This window comes from Ascaphus truei, chromosome 1 (genome assembly GCF_040206685.1).
Source record: "Ascaphus truei isolate aAscTru1 chromosome 1, aAscTru1.hap1, whole genome shotgun sequence".
NCBI classification, from domain to species: Eukaryota; Metazoa; Chordata; class Amphibia; order Anura; family Ascaphidae; genus Ascaphus; species Ascaphus truei.
In genome coordinates, this window is record NC_134483.1 from 254,049,919 (window position 1) to 254,074,270 (window position 24,352).

General features: G+C 42.9%; 1 protein-coding gene and 1 long non-coding RNA gene across 2 annotated transcripts in view; one reads left to right on the forward strand and one right to left on the reverse strand.

The window, feature by feature from the left end:
* Nucleotides 1-24,352, reverse strand: part of LOC142496307 (uncharacterized) — a 316,897-nt gene that overhangs the window by 35,860 nt on the left and 256,685 nt on the right. The gene's annotated exons all lie outside the window — the stretch shown is intronic.
* Nucleotides 1,654-12,993, forward strand: LOC142468438 (uncharacterized). The gene is made up of 4 exons (XM_075575049.1): nt 1,654-4,916; nt 6,334-6,411; nt 7,114-7,924; nt 12,921-12,993. Exons 1-4 carry the CDS (start codon nt 4,463-4,465, stop codon nt 12,991-12,993), a joined length of 1,416 nt encoding a protein of 471 aa, XP_075431164.1. The 5' UTR covers nt 1,654-4,462.

A 24,352-nucleotide genomic window follows, 5' to 3' on the forward strand; every position in this document is an offset into this window, starting at 1 on the left:
CAGTGCAGTGTAGATTTCCTGCCTGGGTGTGTATCCCTTTAACTATGGTCTCTGCTGCATGAGATCCTTTGTTTATATTGCTCAGGCTGTTTGTAGGCAAAAAGCACAAAAAAAAATTCACAGGCAATCTCCGGGGCCCCTTTTAACTTCAAGGACCACCTCAGTCACAATTCTGACACCATATGTAGGAGGACGTGCACAGAGGTTTGCAATAGAGACTTTTGTAAGGTGAAATTAAGTAAGGCTTTTATTGCGCCTGTTTCTTTAACATAAGAAATCATCCAAACATATGCAAATAAGGGGTCAAACAAAGCTTCTGTTCCACTTGGGAGTATTTCTAGTGAAACCTATGCAGTCCACAAATCCCTTTAGATTAGCATGTCTCCCAGCCCCAAACATATATCTTGATACTGCACCGACACACTTTATTCGAGCAAATACCCGGTATGTACCTGGCAGATACCTGGAATGCGCCGCTCCTCACCTCTGACAAGCCCCATTGCATTTGCCTTCCCAGCCTGGGTTCATGCCTGGCTGACGGGCGGCTGATCTGTTAAATGATGATGATTAGGATTTAATAGGCTGCAATGCTTCGCGTGTCTACCAGATGGCATAAATTCATGAATTGTAATGCAGTATATATATATGTACTCTGCAAAATTGCAGCCAGCGGGAATAAAATGCTTCAATCCCTGCCGGAAAATAACTCAATGCACTCGGGCAGAAAACAGTCACAAACCTCAATACACCCGGGTATACCCGAATTCGTGGGACTAGCCGAGCTCGAATAAAGTGTGTCGCCAGTGTATATGCAGATATACCAAAAGTCTTTTAAAGGAAAGTCTTATCTGTTTCTTGTAGTTGGAGGGAAAGTCTTTTGTGTTCCTGGGTTGCTGTCTTTTTCCTCAGGTTGTGTCAGCATTCAGGTTTAGAGGTTCTTTCCCCTGTGTCTTGCAGGCAGCGTGCTATTTCTTCTGGCAGGCTTCAAGACATCTGTCCCTATGGTCAGTCCCACAACTTGTGAGACTCAGGAACAATCTCTCTTCCTGTTTCAAGGGCAAGCTTTTCTAAGAAACCTAATCAGCCAGGTGGTGTTGGTTAATTGACTACCAGCAGTTAACCACCACACTGCTTGATTAGAGGCACATTTCCTGAACAGCGATAAGTCCCTTGTTACAGTCACCATAATGTTTTGATCCCCACACCCCCAAATAAAAATCACAGTATGCCACCCACCTCATAAAGTACGTACATTACTAGTGTAGAATTAAAAAGATACAGTAGTGATTGATTCTCAGAATATCAAGAATTGTTATGCAGGCACATGTCGAGAAGCAAAAAAAAATTTTTTTTCAGACTTTAAATTCAAATTGAATGAGAAGTCATACACGCATGCGCCTAAATTTGATGATACGCATATGCGTTTCAACAAGGTTCCATTGAGACATACAGTACACGCATGCGCAGAAATGTGAGAACACGCAAATGCGTTTTTACAAAGTTCCAATGAGACATACACGCATGCGCATAAAATAAAAACAGTAGGAAAAAAGAGCAAGCCTAGTAAAAGTATTGATTAATAAATAATACATATACAAATGCGGTGACACGCATACAGTATGCGTTTCGACAAGGTTCCAATCCACATGAGCGGGAAAAATATTTTATATTCGGAAGAAGACGCAACGTTATATTTTTGTAATACTGTACTTCTTTTCCCTTTAGTATTCTGTATACAGTACAGTATGTGTCCTCATTTTTTATGTGTGTGGCTAAGGAGCCTCATACTACTGTATACAGTATGAACTCGGAACGTTAATTAATCTCTGCTTCAAATAAAAATCTTCAAATTTACAATTACTGTGCGCGCACATACAGACTTGCAGAAATGTACGGCTGCAGGTTGAATTGCTATTAGACTTTTAAGACAACAGCTCGTGATCGCCCACTTGAGTTTCTAGACGGTATTGCAGTCAATGCTAAAATGCAATTTTTAGCGCACGATAGAAAAATCAATCGAAAAAAGAGTACATTTCTAAACGGTTGGAAAACAGAGCGCGGCTGGCCGTGGTTTTCAGAGCGGCTCGGCATACGCCGCTTTAAAATAAAGGCTGACACGGCTATAGGCTGAGACAATTACCTGAACTACGGTCCTTCCTTGATTTTGTGGGTAATACAGATGGTTCGTGAATCTTTTTTCGGCGGTAGTGCAGCCTTTGACGCAACTAACAAAAGGCTACCCACCGACGCGGGGTGCAGCATACCCAAAGGTGCCACTAGTCAGCACTATTTCAAAATGAACAAACCTTTTGGAAATAGGTGGACACCCATGTGCGAATGGGCATTCAAACTTGTAAAGACATGTCTCACTAACACCCCAGTATTAGAATTCGCCGACCCACAAAATTCATCCATATTACATGTGGTTGCAAGCATGGATGGGTTGGGGGCACTACTATAGGATTGGCTCCCTCTGAAAAGAAATATCTGGTGCACAAACTTGAATTCTTGACTTTGAAATGGGCAGTAGTAGATAAATTGCATGGCCAACTGTACGGAGCAACGTTCATGGTGCATACGGATAACAACCCTCTGACATATCTTATTCTCACCCAAATTGGATGCCACAAGTCACAGGTGGTTGGCTGCGTTGGCCCCCTATAATTTTAGCCTGAAGTACCAACCAGAATGACAGAATATTGATGCGGACGCATTATCTCGAATCCCTAGAGATGGCCAGGAAACAGACAAAGTGCAAAGAAATCACTGTGTCCACAGTGCGAGCATTGTGTAAACAGGTTGAGACTGAAAATTCGAACCAAATGGCAGATAGTATGGGAATCTCCCCCACAGCAGTGCCCTTATGTATTCCCCCTTGGTAGAACTAACCATGGAGGTATTGCCCATGTTAAACCAGAAAGCACAACAGACAGATCCAGGCATCAAAGAGGTGTGGATGTCCCTAAAATAGGGAAAGTCGGTAAGAACCATCGCTGGAACAAATCCCGAGAGCCGATTTCTGATGATACAATGGCCCAGTTTTGTGCTCAAAAGTGGGGTAATATTTAGAATTGCAAAAAGGTCTTCACACACAGTGACCAAGCCGATGGTACTCCCTAACACATATAGGAAAGTGGTACTCAGATCTCTCCATGACAATCATGGCCACTTCGGCACTGAAAAGACTCTAGGATTAGCAAATGACCATTTCTATTAGCCTCGAATGGCCCACGATGTAGAAGAATACTGTAAGAATTGTGGGAGGTGTGTACCCTGAAAAACATTGCCAAGAAAAGCAGCACCGCTAATGAATATCACCAGTACTGGGCCTCTGTATTTAGGGCCTCATGCAGTAAGCGACGAAAATGTGAAATCGGCAAGCTTACCGATTAGCCATGTTATTGGCGATTTTCCCTCTCCGTATGCAGTAAGTGCCGAATCCCTTCAGAATCAAGCCGAAAACCATTCCGCCCACTCTCACGATGATTTGCCGATCACACACAGGTGTATCGGTGTGCGTGGCGGGGTGCTGTTAGGTTCGCCAATCAAAAATCTTGCTGAATCAGGCGAAGCAAGCATGTATTGGATAGCGCGCCATATTTAAAGGCAACGTGTACTGTTAATCATTCTCTGTGTTGTTGGGAGTGAGAGAGAGAGAGACGCACAGAGCTGGGCGATTTAATATTTGCATATTGACTGAGAGACTTGTTGTGTATTGTGAGAGCTTTGTCCTTTGTTGTTTTGTTTACATCTTTGTCTTGTTTTCTATGTGGAAGTGTTTCGTGTGATTGGCTGTACATTTGTTTTCTGTTTTTTTGTGAGTGCTGTAACTATGCCCGCAAAGCGTGGGAAGAGTGATGCTGGTGTGAGTGGTAGTGCTACTCGTGCGAGTACGTGTCGGAGTGAACGTACTGTTCAGGGGAGTGATGTTGCTAGGAGTGCGAGTGCTGTTGGTGGGAGTGGGAGTGCTGTTGCTGGGAGTGCGAGTGCTGTTGGTGGCAGTGTGAGTGCTGCTGGTGGCTCTGTTGCTGGTGCTGCTGGTGTGTCTGGTGGTGGGGTGCTTGCTGCTGGACGTCTTTTGGAGTCTCTTCCATTGGAACAAGGAGAGTCCAGTCAGCAGCAGGCAAGCTCTGAGCCTAAACGTGCTCGGAAGAAACGTGTGGAGCATCCACGTAATCCTCGCTTCAATGACCAGGAAAATACAGCTCTTGTCACTGGGATTCTGGAGCACTATGACAGTCTGTATGGCCATTTAGTAGGTAAGTGTACCTTTCCATTTATTCTTCAAATACATGTGATCCTAGGTCATGTGAGTTTTGTTAATATGCAAATATGGGTCCATAATATCTTTCTATGTTAATTGTTGTGGAAACACATCTTTTTATCATGCGTTACAAGGACAAGAAAACTCAGGCGTTCAATTTGCGATAACTGCATACAATATTAATGCAAGCTTCCTTACATGTCTAGGTTTAGTAGTGAATGCTCATGTGCTTCACATATTACACCTAAAACAGCATGTTTGCTATCTCTTGAAACAGCTAGCAGTGTAGGAAACTGGTGGTTGTATTATTATGAATTAACGTCATATATTTTGTATGTATTTCAAGTGCGGACAAGTTCATCAAGCAAAAAAGAAATGTGGGACACAATAATAATTGGTGTAAATGCGTGTGGGAATCGTGTCAGGGACAAGATGAATTGTCGCAAGAGATTTGACGATATTAGGGCTAAATTAAAAAAGAAAATACAAGACCAACGCGTGCATGCTTCTGGCACTGGAGGTGGGCCGCCACCACAACGTCTGATATTAACTCAATTGGAGGAGCTGCTTCGGGGAAAATTACTTCCCGTCGTCTTGGAGGGTTTGGCCGGTGACAGGGACATCGGAATTTATCCCTCACAATTTCCACCAGGTGAGAAATGTTACTGTACTAGGCGTGTCGTTGCTTACAGTTATTTTACACATTTCCGCTGCTTTTTATACTGTCTTCCCAATATAAGCATACCTACATCTATATATGTATATGTCTGTTTCTCTCTCTCTCTCTCTATATATATATATATATATATATATCAAATTATACATATATGTTGTAGTCCTACTAAAAGCAGTAACTAATATACCACGTGGCATTGCGTGGTCATTTGCATGTGAATTCCCACAATGCTTTGCTGCAGTGGAAGCAATTTATGGTGGGCGAAGATGGGGAACAACAGGGTAGCACACATGTGTAAGACATGCTAATGAGAAATTATTACTAGGTACTGGTGCAGAACATAAATATATATAATATTAATGTGTATATTATTTATTTAACTCCTACAAACACGACATTACTGGCTATTCAAATCATGCATCGAATATATTGCATGCAACGGCCAACAAACATCACTTGCACTAACAAATGTCTTGTTGTTTATTAAAAGGTCCTTTTTTGCTTTATGTCATATACAGACAGCATAATGAGGCACACGTAGCATATGTTATGTCATTGTGTTCATAACTTGCACACTTCAGATGACTATTTTGCTCCTCTACCATTGTGTTAAAGCAGCTGCAATGAATATGTCATCACAGCATACACGTCAACAGAGGGGGTGGGGTTCAGCACACAGCCAAATTACAGGGTCATCTTACGGTCAACTTTGTTGACACTATTTTCACCTGCTTGAAGTAATTGAAAGGTCTGGCTGATTACTGTTTTTGGGGGAGGGAATACCGTTCTTACAACCTGACTAGCAAAACAGAAGGTAATCACAGTCATTTGAAAGGTTAACTCTAGATACTAATTCCCCCAACAAGTCATTAGTTATGAAACCGTACGTCACACATTCGTTCACTCACATCTATAGTTGAACTGATATCAACACCACATTATCACACACTGCATGTGTTGTGTTGTTGAGTGGCAGCTACATTCAGGTGTGCCACAGCTTCTATTAATGTATCACACATATCCTCTACCAAAAACGATTCTTTTTCCAATATGACCACCTTCATGATAACCATTGTGAATGTTCATCTCATGATAGTTATGTACATTATTATAGTGATATGACTACACAACATATGCATTGTATGTACAAAATTAATAATTTTATCCTAACGCATTACTGCAGAAACATAGTATGTTGTATGTTACTGAACTCAAAAGTCCTAAGTACACAGGCATGTACATTGTTATTACAACTATTTATGTTCACTTTCACACACACATTTTCGGTTAAGGAACTGATGCTGTTAGTTAGTCATAAATACTGAACATACAGTAACTCTATGTTCAATATTTACACATGTAAATTAACAACTGATGTTATTGTTATATATAGTTGCCCCTGGAGGACATGTGTCACCTGAGACGGAACAAGTGTCTTCACCTGGGTCATGCAGCTCAACACACCTAGAAGGTGAGTGTATGAGGTGGTGCCCATATAATATGTTCACTTCTATATGTTATGTTGTCATGTTCATTATTTGTTTTGCACATGTTCTTTAAATAGGATTACTTAGTGTCAGTGAAAATGAAGTTTTTTAAGACAACATGTACAGGCATACCCCGGTTTAAGGACACTCACTTTAAGTACACTCGCGAGTAAGTACATATCGCTCAATAGGCAAATGGCAGCTCACGCATGCGCCTGTCAGTACGTCCTGAACAGGAATACCAGCTCCCTACCTGTACCGAAGCTGTGCGCAAGCGGGGAGACAATAGAGCCTGTTAGAAATGTGTTATTTACATCAGTTATGCACGTAGATGACGATTGCAGTACAGTACATGCATCGATAAGTGGAAAAAAGGGAGTGCTTCACTTTAAGTACATTTTCACTTTACATACATGCTCCGGTCCCATTGCGTATGTTAATGCGGGGTATGCCTGCATTGTGTTTGTGATGTTAAGTATCATGTAGGAGTTGTGAGTTTTGAGCAACTTTTCATTCATTCTTATTTCATACTGAGTCCAAACATAATTCGTAAGTCAAGGTAGTTTTTAATGTGACGTTATAAAACGTATGGAAACATGTTAGGTGTTAGTTATCACAGAGTATAATTACATAGTAAAACAGCAGAGATTAACATGCCATTTCATAATGTGTACATTTATTTATAGCACATGATGATGATGATGATGCCGCCATAGACACAGAAATGCAATCAAGTGACCATGACGAGGTTCCCATTGAAAGAGTTACACAGGCAAATCGTCCATCAAGTAACACATACGATGCAATAGTTGCTTCTGAGGAAAAAATTGTTGAAGCAGAAAATATTCGCCATTCAGATCTGATGTCAGTGCACGAAAGGATGATATCACTGCAGGAAGAAACGATATCACAATTGTCACATCTCCATAGAGTGTTCATTGAAGTGCCTAAACAAATGCAAAAAATGAACACGTCATTAGAAGCAATAGTTGTTCAGCCATCTCAAGCTAATCACTTGAGAATGACTACAGCAGCACATCCATTCAGCTTTACACCATCAGAGGATGGATGTTTACATGCTACTACTTTTTCACCCCAGTCATCTGATGTTCATTCCCCAGGTCGGGATGTTACCGGTAAAGTAGCTGAAAGTTCTCTGCATGTTCCTGACAACATCCTACCGCTGCCATCTGTAGAAATTCTGGAGCTGACACCTACAAAGGAGGCGCCAAAAACAAAAATGCACAAGCAGTTACTACTGACCAGTTTTTGGACACAAACCAAAAAACCCAAACATGAAACGGACCAACCATCAGTTGTGCACTGTGTACCAACTTGGTCACATGTGTCAGTGGCCACAAGCCCTGCCCGTGAACAGTCACTGGCCACAAGCCCTGCCCGTGAACAGTCACTGGTCACAAGCCCTGCCCGTGAACAGTCACTGGCCACAAGCCCTGCCCGTGAACAGTCACTGGCCACAAGCCCTGCCCGTGAACAGTCACTGGCCACAAGCCCTGCCCGTGAACAGTCACTGGCCACAAGCCCTGCCCGTGAACAGTCACTGGCCACAAGCTCTGCCCGTGAACAGTCACTGGCCACAAGCCCTGCCCGTGAACAGTCACTGGCCACAAGCCCTGCCCGTGAACAGTCACTGGCCACAAGCCCTGCCCGTGAACAGTCACTGGCCACAAGCCCTGCCCGTGAAGTGCCACAGGCCACTCAAACTGGCTCTGTTGTGCCTAAAGTTGTAGCTGAACGAAAAAGAAAAATCCAAGAGACAACAAGCAGGCCTGTGACTCGCTCTCAAAAGGAAAAAAATAATAAATGTTATAATTAAGTAAATATGTCTTTGGCCTTGTTTTGTTGACTTCAGATTATCTAATGAATATTGTATGTATGCTGAAGACCTGTTGTTTCCAAACATTCATGTATGTCCTTGTACACGTGAAGTTTTGGAAATGTTAACAGTCCTAATGAATGAATACTGTTATTAATATTTATGTATTAATCATCTGTTCAGTAATGGTCCAACATGACCCAGTTGCTATGTTTAGATAAGCTGCCATTGACTTACCTGCAAAACATTGTATTTGGGTGTGTTTGATAGTTATTTGATCTAATCATTGCATGTTAATATTATTCACATGCAATTAAAAACAAACATCTATTTAACTGCTAACATCTTTATTGTCTGTGTACAGCAGGATTAAGTGTAAAATATTACTTACCTTCACCTTGCTTGAACATTCGTAATGTTGTCCTTTCATCATGTATGAGTACTGGTTTCAAGAACATATCTGTGAATGTTTAGTAATATATATGTAGTATGTATGGATATATGTACACACACACAGTGTGTATATATATATAATATATATATATATATATATATATATATATAATATATATATATATATATATATATATATATATATATATATATATATATATATATATATATATATATATAATTTTAACTATCTCAACTGGTATAGATGTATTTTCTGAAAACATACACTTCATGCTTCCTTGTGAAAACACAGTATTATAATAATACAGGCCTAATGTTTGTGAAATATACTTACTGTGAGCCTATAACAGTATGGGCCTAAAATAATTATTATTCACATAATTCACTCATGTTTATCACCATTTAAATAGGTTTCATACAAGGCCTACTTACTGCCATCAATATGTTCTGTGTAGAACTGGATTACATAGATATATTATTGGTTGTAACACTACAGCCCTTCTAAACTCAAAAAAGGCCTTGTTTGATGGTAAATCACAATTGCACACAGGTGAATTTAATAGGCCATCAAACATAGTAACCCTGTAATATTTTAACCTTTAAATAAATCTGAACAATATAAAAATCCCTCTTTACATATAAGCCCTTAAATATTGTAATATACACACACATTTAAAGGTTGGTTTTAGAGACATATACATATGTATATTGTACTATATATATATGTATGTGTTTATGATATATATATATATATATATATATATATATATATATATATATATATATATATATATATATATATATATATATATATATATATCTCTACATATACACACGTAGTTAAACTCTGTGATGCAGACAGGGAGTTAACCAGACATAAAGATACACAGTGAAATGCTGCAAAAAAAACCAGACAAAAACATTTGCAGGTGTGTGTGTGTATATCTCATTATATGTCTGTGTAAGCACTATTTTCATAATGCTAACACTGTTTCTTTCCTCACCCACATTGTTTTTTAATTAAAATTCTACACTTGTTTTGAGAAAGTAGATAAAAATAGCTTAATGTGCCTTTCACAGTGAAATGGCAATCAGAAACCACAAATGTCTGGCAATTATTTCTACACTATCGAATTTGTGTTTGGAAAAAGGAGTGAAAGATGTAACTTTTATCCTGACCTTGAATTGAACACACAAAATAGATAACATTGAAATAGTTTCACATTCTGAACACAGAACATAGAAGTCCACTCACATTATTTCTGAAGCTGCAATGGGTGAGGATTTAATTCTGAACAGCCATCCACACAAAGGGTATAAAATTATGATTGCGGAGGCTATCATATCAACTGCGGAAAACAAAGCCAACGTGGGCCAGATCTATGATTTGATTAGAACAAAGTATCCTTATTACCAAGAACCTGGGCGGGCGCGAAATTTTAAATCCTCTGTAAGATTCACTTTATCAACTAATGAATGTTTTGAACGTGTGCAGGATAACCAACATGAAAGGTATGGTTTTTGGCAGATTGCACCGCAATTTAAAATCACCACGGAACACGGCACATATCTTCTGATAAATAGCATATTTATTCCTAATAACAATAGCAATGGATCCGCTACTACTGTTCCGTGTGAATCGATACCTGCTGCAATATCTTTACCCTCCATTCCTGAAACACACATTCTACAAGAACATAACTACTACGATTTTTTACCAAGCCTTTCTGCTGCAAACGCATTCGAATGGGTACCCGAAGAAATGAACGTACCTCCGGACCAATTGTTTGAAGAAGGCAGTGGCGATTCCTATGAGCGCCTCATGGAGGAGATGTGTGTCATACAGGATTCAGCGGTTGGGTCAACCATGGATGCAAATGCATTGTCTTTCTGCAGCGACCAGTTGCAGGCAGACGAAGTGTTACTTCTACAAGAATGGTAAATATAACAATCGTTATGCGTTGACTCACCGTTAAAAGTTTTTTTTTCTAACCACCATTTTTACTTTAAATGCGTGGATACAGCATAACATTGCAGACTGCATAACATGTAGCGATCACAAACACATTGTTTCCTATTACAATATAGTAGAACCAGAAAGATTAGTACACATTGCTCACAGAAGAAATATACCTACTTTCCTATCTCTTAAAACATATAATAGCAACATGTTACCATAACTGTAACACACACCTGTTTGTTTATCATGCAACATCTAAAAAAAAAAACGGGTCGGCCACGTATGACGTGGGACCCTTGTCATGTGCCAAGGCGTCCTTAAAAAGGATTACGGATGTAAGGCCCGCCCCCAACCGACGTGCGCGCGTCAAAGGCTATTGGCTGTGTCGGTTTGTTATAGTTACGGTCACTGCACTGTGTCATGCGCGCGCGTCTGTGTTTGTGGCCGTGCACTGAGCGTTAGACCAATGTTCATTCTGTGGGAGGACTGTTTGCGTGCACTTCACGCTGCCTTAACATGACGTCAGACGTATTGGATTCGATCATTGTGTGATCGGACGTTGTTTCAGTCCACACACGTTTGTTTAAAAAGATTATAGAAGTACGCGTTTAGAACGAATGTATTTTGGCCTTCATTGGATTTAAAATAAATATTATATGGTTCATGGTAGTTACAACATGTATTGAACGCACAACGTATGCATTGTTTAGCGCATGCGCTAACACTTTGTCGACCCAATCGTGAAGTGCGTGCGCACACTAAGATGTGCGCGCACATTATTATGTATGCAGGCAACGTAAAGTTCATATACATAGTTATGCGTGCTACGAAATTAACAAAAGGATACATAATGATGTATACTAGTAAACTTGTACTTCTAACATATAAGTGACTGACGTGTGTATATACACAATCATATAGAGATGTGTAACGCGTTGTCACGGATACATATATATTAAGGTGCCATCTTTGACCATCATGTGTTTGCTGTATTTCAGAGATTTCGGGGAAGATACAATCGGATCAATGTATGATTTCTGAAGAGTCTAACGTTATATGAGATGATTGTGAGGAGGAGCCACCGACTACTATACTACATATGGAACTAATTTTATATTGCTTGCAGCGCTTATTAACAAACAATTAAAAATGTGATACCATTATGCCTATATTGCATAAGCACTTAATTAACATAATGATGTTGCTAAACAGTGCAGTTAGAAAATGTATTGAGTGTTCTTTAATTAGTACTAACATTATATGCCATGGTGTGTTTTATATATAACAACGTGTAAGGATGTGCTCACCACAAACGAGACGGGACCGCGGTGCTGAGGTGGGAAAGGTTAGAACGCCACCCACAGCCACGTGGGCACGTCTTGAGAGTAGATTGGTCTGGGGTTCCGGATCGGGGTAGGAGAGGTACGGTTGGTAGTAAGGCCGTTTGCCAAGTTCGGGGTTGGAGAGAGGGACGTTGTCGTTTACCATAAGCCAGGATCGGGATGCCAGAGGTTCGGAGAGTCGTGTAGCCGTATGCCAAGTTCAGGTTGCCAGAGGTACAGGAAGACGTAGCGGAAGCCGGTTCGGTTCACGAGGAAGTCTGCAAAGAGAACTAGGGAGGCAGAGAATGGTGAGAACAACTGGTTCTATGCTCAGCCAACGAGTCAGTGATTCTGCCAGGTATATATAGGAGAGAGGGTCCAATAGCAGTGCAGCAAGGTGGGGGTGTGTGGAAGGGCCAGGCTACCGCAGGGATAGGTCCAGAATGAGTCCCATGGGAGGAGCCATAAAGCCCAGTGGTCTGAGTGCATTTGATTGCAGCAATGTTTTGATGTGCTGTACCTTTAAGGGGTTGGAGCGACGCCGTGTGGCCATGCCTCCGTATAGCGGGGTTTGCGTGCGCGTGACCGGGTGAAGCCACCAGCCCGAGATTAGAAGTGCAGTCCTGGCACGCGCGCGCGCGCCCACGTGAAGCAGTGACCGGCGCTCCGGTGAGGGGATGAGTGTGTGCTGCGGGGATTTCCGTCGGAGCTGTAGGTGAGTGAGGAGCACGCCGAGGGCATGCCTTCAGGGGCGACCTCCGGGCGTCCATGACATGGCTTGGAGGGATGCTTGCGATGGAAAGCCTGGACGAGGCGAGGCGCGTGGAGATCCCAGTGGGTAATCCAGGAACGCTCCTCAGGTCCAAAGCCCTTCCAGTGAACCAAATATTGTAACCCTCCTCTGGAGATCCTAGAATCCAGGATAAACTGAACCTCGTACTCCTGTTGACCTTGGACCAGAAGAGGAAGTGGAGATGCCGTGGACTTAGAAAAGCGAGAACTCCGGAATGCAGATTTAAGTAAGGAAACATGAAAGACTGAAGGAATCTTCAACGAAGGTGGAAGACGCAAACGATAAGCCACAGGATTAATCCTCTTGACCACAGGAAAGGGACCGAGAAACTTAGGTGCTAACTTCATGAGAGAGAAAGAATAGGGGGAGCAAAAGGGTTTAGAGCATATTAACCAGCAATAACAATCTTAATACAGGTCACTGTCTCTGGAGTGTCAATATACAGATGATAAATCAATACTCACACGGCCCTGTGTGAGCAAAGTTGCATAGGGGTGTCTTGATTTTGGGGGTCTGGTCTGTCCACGTAGTTAGTGGGGTTAAGGGTATACATAAGTGAAGCAATAACCATAAACACTTACACGGCCATGTGTAAGCACAGTTGTAGAAAGGTATCTGTGGTATACACCTAGATTGCCCGTCCAAAGTAATCCCAGGGGTGCTGTGCACGCTGCTGCTGGCAGGCAGGGGGTTAAATACGGGTCTCCGTCACGGTTCTCCCGTCCTGGGGTTCTTTCCCTCCCCGTTTCAGCAAGGGTAGTGAGTGAGGCAAAATTACAGTGTGATATCAGCAATGGTCTTTAAAAACGTAAACGTTTATTAAACATTGAATATTGAATCACAACAAATGCACTCACATAAAATAACACTGTCCCGGCGTGCTCCCGTGGCTGTGGTTCGCAGATGTTCCTTGGCCGCACTCTCCTCCGCGTCCGGAGTCGGAATAGATGGCGGTTCCTGGCGCGGCTGTGTCTGCAACTGCTTCCACCAGCTACGGAAGCCCCAATAGTTCAAAAGTCTTCACCGAAATGGAGCTCCAATATTCAATGTTTAATAAACGTTTACGTTTTTAAAGACCATTGCTGATATCACACTGTAATTTTGCCTCACTCACTACCCTTGCTGAAACGGGGAGGGAAAGAACCCCAGGACGGGAGAACCGTGACGGAGACCCGTATTTAACCCCCTGCCTGCCAGCAGCAGCGTGCACAGCACCCCTGGGATTACTTTGGACGGGCAATCTAGGTGTATACCACAGATACCTTTCTACAACTGTGCTTACACATGGCCGTGTAAGTGTTTATGGTTATTGCTTCACTTATGTATACCCTTAACCCCACTAACTACGTGGACAGACCAGACCCCCAAAATCAAGACACCCCTATGCAACTTTGCTCACACAGGGCCGTGTGAGTATTGATTTATCATCTGTATATTGACACTCCAGAGACAGTGACCTGTATTAAGATTGTTATTGCTGGTTAATATGCTCTAAACCCTTTTGCTCCCCCTATTCTTTCTCTCTCTATATCCCACAAGGGCTTTGGAAACCCCTTTCTGGGGTCGAGCACAGGGATCCTTAACAGACTCCATTGTGAGAGACCACCTCCATTTGGTTTGTTATTCAAGCATCATACTGTACCCCCCACCCTGACACAACACGTAAGGTAAGCGCCCGGCTCTTGTTTGCATTTTGTGCTAACTTCATGGTAGGAACCTTTAAACGGATGTTCCTGGAGGAAAGCCAAACACTGTCTCCTGGGACGAATTCCGGAACCGGGCGTCGAAGACGATCTGCCTGAAGTTTCTGTCTCCCAGTAGCCACCCTTAAGTTCTCCTGAGTCCTTGTCCATAAGTCCTTTAAGCGGGAGATGCGTTTATCAACTGCTGGTACTCCTGAGGGTATAGGAGAGAAGGGTAGGCGGGAAGGGTGAAAGCCACAATTTATGAAGAAGGGCGATTCTTGAGTGGAGTCATTGTGAAGGGAGTTAAGAGTAAACTCAGCCCAAGGAAGTAGATCCACCCAATCATCCTGAGTCTCGGCTATGAAACACCGAAGGTATTGTTCCAGGTTTTGGTTGGCCCTCTCCGTCTGCCCATTGGTCTGTGGGTGGTAACCCGAGGAAAAATGAAGTGAAATACCCATCCTCCGAGAAAAGGCTCTCCAAAATCTTGACACAAACTGGGACCCACGATCAGAGACGATGGTTGCAGGTACTCCGTGAAGACGAAAAATCTCCTGGATAAAAATGTCCGCAAGCCTGGAGGAATTTGGAAGACCCCTCAAGGGCACCAGGTGAGTTTGTTTGGAAAAACTATCAATTACCACAAGGATGGTATTCTTTCCTTTGGAGTCTGGGAGCTCCACAATGAAATCCATAGAAATATGGTTCCAAGGACGGTCTGGAATGGGTAAGGGAAGAAGAAGGCCTGCAGGTTTAACCCGGGGTACTTTATTGCGAGCACAGGTGCCACACGCCTTCACAAACTCCTCCACATCTTTAGACATCCCTGGCCACCAGAAAGTTCATTGGATGAGATCGTTATTTTCCGTATCCCTGGGTGTCCTGCCGACTTCGAGGAATGGCACCACTCGAGGACACTCTTGCGATGTTGCAGTGCGGTGTAGAGTCCTCCCTCCGGAACCTTGAGCCCCATAGGAATCTGTGATTGCTCAGATTGAATCTTGCCCATAATATCAAACGAGTTGGCGGACAGGATACATCTAGAGGGAATAATTGTCTCTAGCTGCTCTTCAGACTTGTCTTCAGCAAGGAATTGTTGAGACAGAGCATCCGCCTTTAGATTCTTGGAGCCAGGGATGAAGGAGATGAGAAAATTAAATCGAGAAAAAAATAATGCCCAGCGGGCTTGTCGAGAGTTCAAACGACGTGCCCCTTCTAAGTAGAGAAGGTTTTTATGATCTGTAAGAATGGTTATGGGTGTCTCAGTACCTTCTAAGAAGTGTCTCCACTCTTCTAGTGCCAACTTGATCGCCAAAAGCTCCCGGTTCCCGACATCATAATTCCGTTCTGCGGCCGAAAATTTCTTCGAAAAGAAGGCACATGGATGCAGTTTGGCTAAAGGAGATGTCCTCTGTGACAAGACGGCCCCAGCCCCGATGTCCGAGGCATCTACCTCCAAGGTAAATGGAAGTTTAGGATCCGCGTGGTTGAGGATGGGAGCAGACACAAAAGCCTTTTTTAGCAGATCAAATGCCCGTATGGCGGTTTCAGACCATGATGAAGGATCTACACCTTTCTTAGTGAGAGCCGTTATGGGAGATACTGTAGAGGAAAAATTGCGGATGAAACGTCGGTAATAGTTTGCAAAACCCAGAAAGCGTTGCACGGCTTTGAGAGTGGTAGGACGAGGCCAGTCCAAAATAGCCTTAAGTTTCTCTGGATCCATGTTGAAACCGGAGTCAGAGATAACGTATCCCAAAAACGCCACCGATTTGAGGTGGAACTGACATTTCTCCAATTTCGCAAAGAGATGGTTCTCCCGAAGGCGTAACAGCACTTGTTGAACATGGTTGATGTGTTCTTGAACGGATTTAGAAAAGATGAGGATGTCATCTACACTGGCGACACACTTTATTCGAGCTCGGCTAGTCCCACGAATTCGGGTATACCCGGGTGTATTGAGGTTTGTGACTGTTTTCTGCCCGAGTGCATTGAGTTATTTTCCGGCAGGGATTGAAGCATTTTATTCCCGCTGGCTGCAATACTGCACAGTACATATATATACTGCATTACAATTCATGAATTTATGCCATCTGGTAGAAACGCGAAGCATTGCAGCCTATTAAATCCTAATCATTATCATTTAACAGATCAGCCGCCCGTCAGCCAGGCATGAACCCAGGCTGGGAAGGCAAATGCAACGGGGCTTGTCAGAGGTGAGGAGCGGCGCATTCCAGGTATCTGCCAGGTACATACCGGGTATTTGCTCGAATAAAGTGTGTCGGTGCAGTAAGTAAACAATAAGAAATGTGTTAAGAATGTCCCGAAAGATCTCGTTGACAAAATCCTGAAAAACTGCTGGTGCGTTGCACAAACCGAATGGCATAACCAGGTACTCGTAGTGGCCGTCATGGGTGTTAAAAGCAGTCTTCCACTCGTCCCCCTCTCGTATCCTTACTAAATTGTAAGCACCTCTCAGGTCCAGTTTAGAAAAGATAGTTGCTCCCTGGAGGCGGTCGAAGAGTTCCGGAATCAAAGGCAGAGGGTATCGATTTTTGCGTGTGATATTATTCAAACCCCGGTAGTCGATGCATGGACGGAGAGAACCGTCCTTCTTCTTGACGAAGAAGAATCCTGCTCCGACCGGGGAGGAAGATTTTCTGATGAAACCCCTTTCTAAGTTCTCGGCAATATAAATGTTCATGGCTTTTGTCTCTGGAAGAGAGAGAGGATAGGATCTTCCCCTGGGAAGAGATGCTCCAGGAAGTAGGTCAATGGGACAATCAAAAGACCGGTGCGGCGGTAGTACCTCGGAACGTGCTTTATCGAATACGTCACGGAATTCCCAGTACACAGAAGGTAAGGAGTTGATCTTCTTTGATATGGTAGATACTCCACCGATCTTCTGGAAAACCCTGGTACATGTCTTGGCACAAGAAGTAGCCCACTGCACAGGTTCCCGATCCGTCCAGTCGATGCGAGGATTATGAAGTTGGAGCCAAGGAAGACCCAAAATCAACTCAGCATAGGGAGTGTGGATTACATCGAGAGTAATGATCTCCGTATGGACGTCGACGAACTGCAGTAGAAGAGGTACCGTCTGTAGTGTGATGAATGCCGGATTTAGAGGTCGACCGTCAATGGCCTCCAGACCTACAGGCGTCCTCCTGTTGATAAATGGAATATTGTTCTGTCTAGCAAAAGTCTCATCAATGAAATTACCTGCAGAACCGGAATCAATGAACGCCCGTGCCCGGGTGTGAAACCCCTCTCCAGACAGTATTATAGGCAAGACTATCCTGGTAGGAAGGATGTTTTGGACTATGGGAGAAAGGGTCAGTATTCCCAACGAAACTCTCCGGGATCTCATTGGGAGCTGGCGTTTCCCGGTTTGTGGGGACACTGGGGTAAGGCGTGAGTGGAATTGCCACAATACATACAAAGTCCGGCCGTGCGCCGACGTTGCTTCTCAGCAGAAGACAGCCTGTTGCCCCCCAACTGCATTGGTTCAAAAATGTCCCCGGAAGAAGGTGACGGAGCCACAAAGGTGGGAGCAAGACCTCTTGGAACCCGTTGACGGTAATGAGAACGTTCGTATCTCCGCTCCAGTAGGCGCTGATCCACACGGATAGCCAGAGCGATTAACTCCTCCAGGTTAGTAGGACGATCTCGTGCAGCGAGCTCATCCTTTAGAGTTTCAGCCAGACCTTGCCAGAACGCAGAAGATAGAGCCTCGTTGTTCCAACCCGTCTCAGCAGCAAGAGTGCGGAACTCCACAGCATACACGGCAACCGAACGATCTCCTTGAGTTATGTGGTGTAGAGCAGAAGCTGCCGTTAACTTCTGTGCTGGAGTATCGAAAACTCTTCGGAATTCCTCGACGAAAAGATCGATGTCCTGTGTGAGAGCCCCCTGTTGTTCCCAGATGGGAGAGGCCCATGCCAGTGCCTGGTCGGTGAGAAGGGAGTAGATGTAGCCAACCCTGGAGACAGAAGACACAAAGCGAGAGGGGGAGAGACGAAATTGAACGAGACATTGGTTAATGAAACCCCGGCATCCTTGGGGATCCCCCGCGTAGTGTTTGGGAGGAGGAATACGTGGTTCTGGAGTGAACGGAGGTATCGGGAAAGGATTCGACGGTGCCACGGGTGGAGATTGGCGCGTGAGGCCTCGAACTTGAAGAGTAAGGGCGTGGATGCTTTGCTGTATAGCATCCATTCGTTTATCAGATTGGTCCAGATAAGCCTCTAATCTGGTAAAAAGAGCAGAATGGGCATTTAAAGTCCGCTCCACCTCAGCGGGGTCCATTTTTGGTGGGCTGAGCATAATGTAAGGATGTGCTCACCACAAACGAGACGGGACCGCGGTGCTGAGGTGGGAAAGGTTAGAACGCCACCCACAGCCACGTGGGCACGTCTTGAGAGTAGATTGGTCTGGGGTTCCGGATCGGGGTAGGAGAGGTACGGTTGGTAGTAAGGCCGTTTGCCAAGTTCGGGGTTGGAGAGAGGGACGTTGTCGTTTACCATAAGCCAGGATCGGGATGCCAGAGGTTCGGAGAGTCGTGTAGCCGTATGCCGAGTTCAGGTTGCCAGAGGTACAGGAAGATGTAGCGGAAGCCGGTTCGGTTCACGAGGAAGTCTGCAAAGAGAACTAGGGAGGCAGAGAATGGTGAGAACAACTGGTTCTATGCTCAGCCAACGAGTCAGTGATTCTGCCAGGTATATATAGGAGAGAGGGTCCAATAGCAGTGCAGCAAGGTGGGGGTGTGTGGAAGGGCCAGGCTACCGCAGGGATAGGTCCAGAATGAGTCCCATGGGAGGAGCCATAAAGCCCAGTAGTCTGAGTGCATTTGATTGCAGCAATGTTTTGATGTGCTGTACCTTTAAGGGGTTGGAGCGACGCCGTGTGGCCATGCCTCCGTATAGCGGGGTTTGCGTGCGCGTGACCGGGTGAAGCCGCCAGCCCGAGATTAGAAGTGCAGTCCTGGCGTGCGCGCGCGCGCCCACGTGAAGCAGTGACCGGCGCTCCGGTGAGGGGATGAGTGTGTGCTGCGGGGATCTCCGTCGGAGCTGTAGGTGAGTGAGGAGCACGCCGAGGGCGGCGTGACTCCCAAACCCTCACACAACCATTCCCACTCTGCAAACACATTTGTGTATTCTATTGTGTAATGGAACGTATGACTGTCGAAAGTATGTAAAGGACACTTACAACCAACTAGCCATTTCATGTTAAAAATCGCTTGTAACATGGGTATGTTGATAAAATGGTTTGGGACTGTTGCAAATAATGTTATTGGCAAGATGTTGTGGTCACCTACAATGCATGATGTTATGAATATTACGTCAACATCATGTAATCAAGTACGTTTATGTGTATATTTCATGTACCAAACTAACTATAGTTAACTGTGTTTATTAAACGTTCAACACATACATAGTACAGTCAATATGATGATATAAGCTACCATAATAAACCTGCTGTTATCATTTGTCGGTGTTATACATGGATCATACACAAATTGATACAGACACAAACAGTTGTCTTAAAAAGTGTGCCTATGCTAATGTGCACGTGATTGACGTTTATATTTTGAGAATACTTGTTAATTATCATCATGATAATGATGAAGTGACGTCAATGACATTCCAAATATATTAACAACATTGTCATTGTGGGAAATTATTAATGCAAAATTACAGTAACATTTGTGACACAATTGTGTTTTTGTTTACAGTTTCACACTTGTTACATGTAGGTCACATCAACACACATGTGTGACTTATACATACACATGTGACAATGTTTAATTAATGTTGACAAATAATTTATAGCATTAATAATCACCTACATTGCTAAATATAAGATGTACAACGCATTGTTGTGATTACAGGCATTCATGCATGGAGTGTTATGATCAGTCAATTGCATCCGTGATTAATGACCTCCCGTAAGTAAAAAAATATCAACATTTATCCCCTTCTCTCCAAACTCCTCTATATTACATTAATGGAATTTATAAGGGAACATACATTAAATGTGATGAAATGGGAGTAATCATTTTATAATACAATGCACATGAAACCTCAATAGTAGCTAAATGCATGTACATGATACAGAAACTACATTTATGTAACATTTATCGTTTACCAATATGTTGGGTTTTTACTTCAATTAATTATACGAATATTGAGGTAGGCACATCTTATGACAGATGTCAGCAAATATACATACCATGATCAGTCATACTGGAGATATACCTATAATACAATGGAACAATATATAAATTGCAAAGATTGACATGCCATCTTCAGTACCGTAAGCAACACAGCAAAGTGTGTATTTGGTGTTAAATGTGCAACACCATGTATATTTTATCACATTCAAAATGTAAACCAGCCTGGTGTACACATCATATGGATGTACATGTTACACTGCAACAATAACATTGTATGTAACCATACTGCAAGAATGAATGACTATGGCCATACTATGTGTATTGTGTTTGCATAAGGAACAACACAATGCTAAAATATTACTGATTTGTTACACCAGTTGTATTCACACAACTAATACACACAACTAATTTACAATGGAAGAGGGATTATATAACCTGTGCAACAATAACATACCGGTGCCACATCCCTTTGTGCACACAGCAGAGAAAAGAAAGGTGTGCAACCCATATTCATCTGTGTCCTAACAGAAGGTTATATAAAATAAAATTATTGTTAATATATTATAATTAATATATAAAAGTAGTACTAGGAACATATATGTTTGTACTTACAAGAAAAAAACGATTGTATGAGATTCTGGCGTGTCTGGCCACCACTGGCTGTTTGTTCATTTTCATCAGCGAAATGGGTGGGATGCTCCTCTACCAAAGGCTCAGCTATGTCTGATTGTACATTGTGTCTGAGTGCCACATTGTGCAAAATGCAACATGCAAGGATAATATCTGACACTTTTTGTGGCTTGTATTGAAGAGCCCCACCAGTTCTGTCCAGACACCTAAATCTGGTCTTGAGTAGGCCAAATGTCCTCTCTATAACAGATCTTGTAGATATATGGGCTGCATTGTACCTCTCCTCTGCTTCAGTTTGAGGGTTTAGCACTGGAGTCAAGAGCTACGGCCTAATTCCGTATCCTGAGTCACCTATAATCAATGGAGCACACATAAGCTTACATTAGTTATAAGATTCTACAATGAAAACATTCGTAAACAAATATGTGTTTTGTGTTACAACATCCAAATATGTACTCACCCAGCAGCCAACCATGTTCAAAATGTCCCTCTTCGAAAGCATGGAAGACTGAAGAGTTCCTCAGGATAGAGGAATCGTGACTGGAACCAGGGAATTTGGGTACCACATGCATTATCCTCATCGTGGCATCACATACCACCTGTACATTCAGTGAATGGTAGTGCTTACGATTGCGGTAAACATGCTCACTCTGACTAGGTGCAATCAAAGCAACATGTGTGCAATCGATTGCACCCAGCACACATGGTATCCCTGCTATGTTATAAAAGCCATTCCTGACTTCCAGCCACTCTGTCGCCTCTGTAGGAAAATGAATATAATTCCTAGCGCGTCTATTGAGTGCATAGAGAAACTGGGTAAAGGCCCGCGAGAATGTAGATTGCGAGACCCCGCCCACTATGCCCACAGTTGTCTGGAATGACACGGAAGCAAGATAATGTAATGAGCACAGCATTTTAACAAGCCCAGGGACTGCACGACCTCTGGCTGTCAAAAAATCTAAATCTCCCCTTATCTCTTCATAAAGAGATGAGATTGCTGCTGAACTCAAACGATAGCGACTTACTATCTCCTCCTTACTCATCCCATCTAACAGGGTTCTCTCCCTGTACACACGCGGACGAGGCACAACTTGTCTCCTCTGTCTTCTCCTCTGATCTCGTGTCCCTCTACCTCTCCCTCGGCCTGTCCCTCTCCCTGTCCCTGTCGTATCCGCGTGCCTGTCACTGTCCCTGGCTCTGTCCCTCCCTTGCCCTATGTCATTCTCTTCATCAGCAAGCATGTCATGCAAAAGAATGTTCAGACGTCTCCTAAACAATCGCAACATTTTGAAATGAGTAGCTGTGAATGAGCAGGTAATGGGCGTCCTTTAAATAGGTATGTGATGATGTCAGGTGATATAGTAAAATGCAAGGTGTTACATTAACATATTAAAGTACTTGGCTCCCAAGCTGTCTCCATTTGATCTAAGAAGTATTTGTTCTGTGTATTCAGCAGGGAATCATGATATTTGACAATGATGTAACGTGAAGCTTTGTACAAACATTGTTTGAAAATTATTAGTGTAATGTGCAATGCATGTAACACTTCTGAACGCAACAGTCAGTCATGTAATTAGACAAAAAGCCTGAGATTGACGTGGAAAAAGTTTGCTGTAACATGTGTAATTAGCCATGTTATTGTCACATGTTCACAACAATGATTTCTCGTGTGCATATGCATACATTTATGTAATGAGGATAGTTGCTATAGAATCAGTTTGAAAGGTGTCACAATGATTAAGTACTGTACATGTGTGTACAAGTTAGGTTGAAGCGCTTGTAATGCAACGGTTACAATATGAACATGCAATGTGATTGAGTGTCCAATAACTGACGTCATGAAAAAGGGAGGACCCAAAGTACATGTAAACATGAGAAGAAAGATGTACATGAACGTTTAAAGATGCGTTACACATTACAAGCATTGTGTAATGTAAAGCAACATGAATATACGGTGGATGTGTTAGATGTGTGACATGTGTAACATCATATAAAGAATTGTCGCTCAGTTCAGTAAAATGTGTGATATGATGTGAGGTTCTCCTTTAAGAGTTGAGTATAGGATTTTCCCTTGACACATCATCACATGATGAGTAATGTGACACGCAAATGATGAAAACATATAAAAGTACAATGTAAATCAAATAATACACGTCAGGTGTGACACAATGCAGTGAATGCCCCCCACACTTTAATGCTAATCACATTTGTATTGTGAGCAATGGAACATAAACAGTACTATAATGTTATACGTCCCCGCTCCATTGACTCCATTGATGTACAGATGATTTTTTTTTTCTAAGTGCCGTTCCGGCAGCCTTAGCGATCGTTCTCCCCTCCAACTTGCCAACTTTAGTTGGCGGGAGAAATTGGCCATAAATTCTCAATTTCTTAGTGCCGATCAGCCCCGATAAGCTGATTTTGCTACTTGAATCCAGCCGAATTAAAAAAGTGGCGATAAGTGCCGAAAACAGGCTTATCGCCAGCAGACTGGCCATAACAAAATTAACGGCTACGAAACCTGCCGAAATCAAGCACATATCGGCGCTTACTGAATCTCAAACCCAATTTTGCCTATAAAATGGCGAAAATACCCTTGCCAACGCTTACTGCATAGAGCCCTTAGTCTGTATGGATTTTCTATCACTAGAACAGGACAGGAAGAAAACCAACACAGGGGAGGGTTAAAGAGTAACCCAAAAGAGATCCTATTTACACTCCCTTATACTATTAAATGGCTGGGAAGAATTCAATACCTGGGTTAAAAACCCATAAACCATTTAGTGAAATACAATAAAATGCTTTTAATAAACAATTATGCAAAGACTTATACAAATGTTAAAAGAAACAGGGAGTGGGTGCAGGGAGTGGAGTGAGCAATATAATCCTACATATTTCGTTGTAAGCACACAGCTAGCAAATATAATTCTTATTAGTACATCCTGGCAGTCCTATACATAGACCTTCTTATCAGGCTCAAGCAAACTTGATGAGATGTATATATGACACAAACACAAACTGGACTTGTAGCACGCCCACCTTCAATGTTTAAAAGGCTAACACGTGATGTCCCTCCCTAGGGGAGTTTGTGCTGCAAAACATCAATTAC